Genomic DNA, 4,999 nt, shown 5'->3' on the forward strand with positions numbered 1-4,999 from the left:
CCCTACCCCCTCTCACAAGGCCCCCTCCCTACCACTGAGTTAGTGACATCATCAGAGTAGCTGTTGTGACGTCACACATCAAATGCCCTACTGTTACCAGGCAACCGAGCGAGTACGCCAGGGACGAGCGGCAGAGGCGGCAGTTGTGAGTGCGGTCAGCGATGGGGAATCCCGTGGTGGAGGAGCCCGCGGTGGGGGAGGCCATGGTGAAGGAGGTCGTGATGGAGGCCATGGGGGATGCTGTGCTGGAGGTCGTGTTGGAGGCTGTGGCGAAGGCCGTGCTGGAGGCCGTGATGAATGAGCCCGCGGTGGAAGAGGCCATGATTGAGGTCGTGCTGGAGGCCGTGCTGGAGGCCATGAGGGAGGAGGCCGCGGTGGAGGAGCCCGCGGTGGAGGAGCCCGCGGTGGAGGAGCCCGCGGTGGAGGAGGTCGTGATGCAAGAACCGCAGGTGCAGGAGGCAGCGGTGGAGCCGCAGGCGGCCAGCGGGCCACAGGTAGGAGCCAAGTCCCCAGCCCTCCCTGCCTCCCCTTCCTCCCCTCCACCATCCCTGTCCCCCAACACCCCCCTTCACCCTGGAGGCGGCTTCAGCCCACTTACCCATGATCTGGCGGGTGGCCAGCCCCTTACCAATGGTCCCCCAACCTGTGGCCCCCATCCCATGGTCTCCCCCTAACCCATGGTCCCCCCTAACCAGTGGTCTCCCCCCTTCTCCCTATCAGGACTTCCGGACAAGTCCCATTTGCGGGGAGTCGCAGGTCACGGCCCTACAGCGCCTTCAGGATGACCTCGCCGAAATCACTAGGGACCCCCCACCCATGTGCTCTGCAGGGCCCATCGACAGCAACATGTTCTGCTGGCAGGGGGCGATCGTGGGGCCCCAAGGCAGCCCCTATGAGGGAGGGGTCTTCTTCCTAAAGATGTACTTCCCAGACGATTACCCCGACAGGCCCCCACATATTTACTTTAATACACGCATTTACCACCCCAACATCAATAATAAGGGCGTCATCTCTCTGGATATTTTAAATTCTGCCTGGTCCTCCACACTCACTGTATCCGAAGTGTTGGTGGCCATCAGCTCCCTGCTAAGTGAGCCCAATGCAGATGACCCCTTAGTGAAAACTATTGGGAGAATCTACTTAAAGCATAAGGCCAGGTACAATTCCATGGCGCGAGCCTGGACCGCAAAGTATGCCATGTAACTGACAAGTAAATGATAAACTATTGTCTAATAAAATGCATGGCAATTTCATCGGTTGTCTCTTGACTGTTATCTCGGAAGCGACGTTGACCCATCTTTCTGGGCACAGGGTGTAAACCTTCTACACCCCCACAGGGTGGGGGAGGCGTGGGGTGTTCTGGTGAGGACGCATGGGGGCGGGACACGGTTGGGAGGTTGTCCACCTGCCACATCAGGGTGTGTGTAGAGGGGGGGAAGCATGGGGGCGGGACAAGTTTGAGGCAGTGGGGGAGGCATGGGGGTGGGGCAAGGTTGGGGGGTGGAGGAGGAGGCATTGGGGCAGAGTAAGGTCGGGAGATTGTCCACCTACCACATCAGGGTGTGTGTGGAGGTGGGGGAAGCATGGGAGTGGGGCAAGTTTAGGGGAGATGGGTGTGAGACAGACCCGTTTGAATCCACATTTTCCTAAAAGCTTTCATTACTCACTCAGGACTGGGAAAGCAAGAACAAGGCGGGGGGGGGTGTTTAGGAGGAGTCCCGAGAACTGACGATGGTGAGGAACACCGGATGAGCCCGCACAGCTAGTTAGGTACCTGCTGTATTCGGAACAACCCGTGTCTTCAGGTGGTTCGTTTTACTTTTGCCCCGGGTTACCATTGGCCCATCTACTTTCAGGTCTGAATGTAACCGGACAAAACTTGGTCTGGGAGCTGTTACAAAATACAAAGGTGTGCTTTGTTCCCAGAGTTCTCCACCCCCTGCACTTCAGTCCCCACCTTTTGACCAGTCTGCCTGTCTCCCTCACCCTGGGCTGTACCCTGCTTCTCAGGACACACCTATTTATGATAGCTAATACTTACAAGCAGTCCAAGTGTCCCTCAGTAGATGAGTGGGTAAAAAAGCAGTGGTGCATTTACATGATGGAGCACTACTGAGCCCTGAAAAAGAAGGAAACATCTTTTGTGACAGTTTGGATGGACCTGGAGGTTATTATGCTAAGTGAAATAAGCCAGTCAGAGAAAGACAAGTACCATATGACCTCACTTGTTTGTGGAATCTAATGAATGAACTAAAAAGCAAAACAGAGACAGACTTATAGACAGTTCTGGGGGGGTGTTGGGTGCGGGAGGGGTAAAGGGGGGAATCAAGCCAAAAAGAAGGTCCCCTAGACACGGACAACGGTGCAGTGATTGGGGAGAGGCAGAGGGCATGGGCAGAGGTGGAAAAGGGGTAGTGGGGTATAAATGGTCATTGAAAAATTACAGTAAGATTTTTCAAAAATAATTTGAATCAAAAACTAAATAAAACAAAATAAAAATAACATCTAAAAATACAAAATGATCGAGCTTTTAGCCATTGTTCTTTTCCTTTTTGCAGTCCTTGCTGCCTGGCACGTGGCCAAATGCCAGTTGTTGGGAGGGAAGAGATGCGATGCAGGTAGAGTAAGAGCACGTAGAACAGACCTGGGTCCACGCAGCATCTTTGTCCAACCATGTGAGCTATTGGGCCTTAATACCCAAGAAAAATGAAGTCCTTACTTCTCTATACCATGTAGTATTTTTTTTAATTTATTTTTTAACATTTTTTTATATTTTTAAAATCATACTCCAAAGCAATTATAACTGAAAATTTTTTTTCTTAAAAATCTGCTCCCTCAACAGTGCGTTGCTAGCCTGAATCTGCTCTTCTAAGTAGAATCCTTGAACATTAGAGAAAATGCATTCAACTCTCTTGAGTTGTCTTTCTTTAATGAGATAAGGGAAGGAAGATAGGCCGAAATAGAGTCATTAAGTGTCCATTATTTAGGAGGAAGAAAAGGACGCTGTACACTTGCTAACCACAAAGTCATCCGCAGAGCTGCCAGGAGTTCGAGAGAGCAGTCAAAGAGCCTTTCAATTTCAGTTTCTTCTTTAACAAGAAATACACTGTTTCTGACAACTCTCCAAGTGCAAGTGCTGTCCCTTGGCATTGCCTTCATGTCCTCACATAGTGTCTGCTTGCAAACGTTGCAAATAATCTTTTACAATAAGAAAAATAAACCCCATTAAAATGGCTCTTAGAGATACCAAAATCATGACAGAAAAAAAAAAAGAAAAACACCCAAAACTCTTAATGCTTTATTGGTCAATGATAATTTTCAAGATATTATAAAAATTAAGCATCAATAATGCAAAACGTATTTTAATTATTTATTTGAAAACTTTAGTTTACTAAAGATAGGCATGTTTTCCACTGGAATTTACAATCCATTGTCAGTAAATTAAAACAATTTTTTAAATTGCATTCAACAGATTTGCACCAGAAAGGTGGATGAACTTGAAATAAAGTCTTAGAAGTGTGGTTCTTTTATCTTTGCATCTACTTCTCTTTTCCAGCCCACATGCAATCTGAGTTTATACACTGAATATATTATGACACACTTAATTTATTTTACATTTACTGGTTTACTGTAAAGGATACAATTCAGAAAGAGCCAAGAGGGAGACGTGCACAGGGCAAGGGACAGGGAGGACTTTTGTGCCCTCGCCCAGCATCGCACCATCTGAGCACATCAGTATGGTCTCCAATCCAGAGGCTCCCTCTGCAAGAGTTTTTCTAACGCAACCTCCACACACCTTCCCTGGAGCTGGCGATGGGGCTGAAAATTTCCACACTCAAATTACATGTTTTTCAACTCTATTGAGGAGTAATTGACAAATATAATTGTATATATTTAAAGTGTGCAATGTGATGATTTGATATACACATGCATTGTGAAATGATTACTAAGATCAGGATAATTAACTCATTTGTGTGTGTGTAGTGAGAATACTTAAGATTAGTCTCAGGATCTGTCAAGTATAGAGTACCATATTATTAAATATAGTCACCTTTCTGTATATTAGATGGTCAGGACTTCTTCTTCTAACTGAAAATATGTGCCCTTTGAACTACATCACCCTATTTCTCCCCCCTCTCCCAGCCCTTGGAAATTTCAAAAAGTCCCACATATAAATGATAGTACACAGTATGTGTCTTTCTCTCTTTGGCTTATTTTACTTAGTATAAGACCTTCAAGGTTCATCCATGTAGTTGCAAATAGTAGGATTTCCTTCTATGATTGTGTGTGTGTGTGTGTGTGTGTGTGTGTGTGTGTGTGTGTGATCTATTATATGGTCTATCTTAGAGAATGCTTCAAGTGTACTTGAGAAGAATGTATACTCAGCTGCTATGGCTAAAATGGTCTGTATATGTAGTCTGTTAGGTCTATTTGTGTACGTCAAGTCTGCTATTTCCTTATTAATTTTCTGACTGATTTGTTTATTGCTAAAAGTGGGATATTGAAGTCCCCTACTATTATTGCATTGCTGCCTATTTTGCCTTCAGATCTGTTAATTGTTTAATATATTTAAGTGTACCAATATTGGGGCACATAAATTTATAATTGCTGTATGCTCTTGATGAATTTGCACCTTTAACATTATACAGTGAGGTTTTTGTCTCTTTTTACAATTTTTGACTAAAAGTTTGTTTTGCCTGATATAAATATAGTTAGACCAGCTGTGCTTTGGTTTCCATTTACATGGAATATCTTTTTGTCATCTCTTAATTTTCAGCCTGACTATGTAAAACCTATTTGAGCATCTTGTAGGCAGCATTTAGTTGGTTCTTTTCTTTTTAAAATTAATTCAGCCACTCTATTTCCTTTAACTGGAGTATTAAACTATTTATGTTTGTTGATTGATAAAGACTTAGCACCACCATTTTGTTAATTGTTTTCTGATTATTCTGCATTTCTTTTCATCTTTTCTTCCCTTTAGGCTGTTTTTCTTTGTTAA

The 4,999-nt window shown here is 45.1% G+C and overlaps 1 protein-coding gene across 1 annotated transcript; it reads left to right on the forward strand.

Moving 5' to 3' along the window:
- The first annotated feature begins 765 nt into the window (after positions 1-765).
- On the forward strand, positions 766-1,203 carry LOC149990343 (ubiquitin-conjugating enzyme E2 2-like). Its single transcript, XM_090264697.1, has one exon. It carries the CDS (start codon positions 817-819, stop codon positions 1,201-1,203), a length of 387 nt encoding a protein of 128 aa, XP_090120823.1. The 5' UTR covers positions 766-816.
- The last annotated feature ends 3,796 nt before the right edge of the window (positions 1,204-4,999 follow it).

The sequence above is a fragment of the Furipterus horrens genome, unplaced genomic scaffold (genome assembly GCF_987537825.1).
Source record: "Furipterus horrens unplaced genomic scaffold, mFurHor1.1.pri manual_scaffold_17, whole genome shotgun sequence".
In the NCBI taxonomy this organism is placed as follows: domain Eukaryota; kingdom Metazoa; phylum Chordata; class Mammalia; order Chiroptera; family Furipteridae; genus Furipterus; species Furipterus horrens.

Excerpts from the sequence above, each read along its gene's own strand:
- LOC149990343 (XM_090264697.1), top strand. The coding sequence starts at position 817 with ATGTGCTCTGCAGGGCCCATCGACAGCAACATGTTCTGCTGGCAGGGG.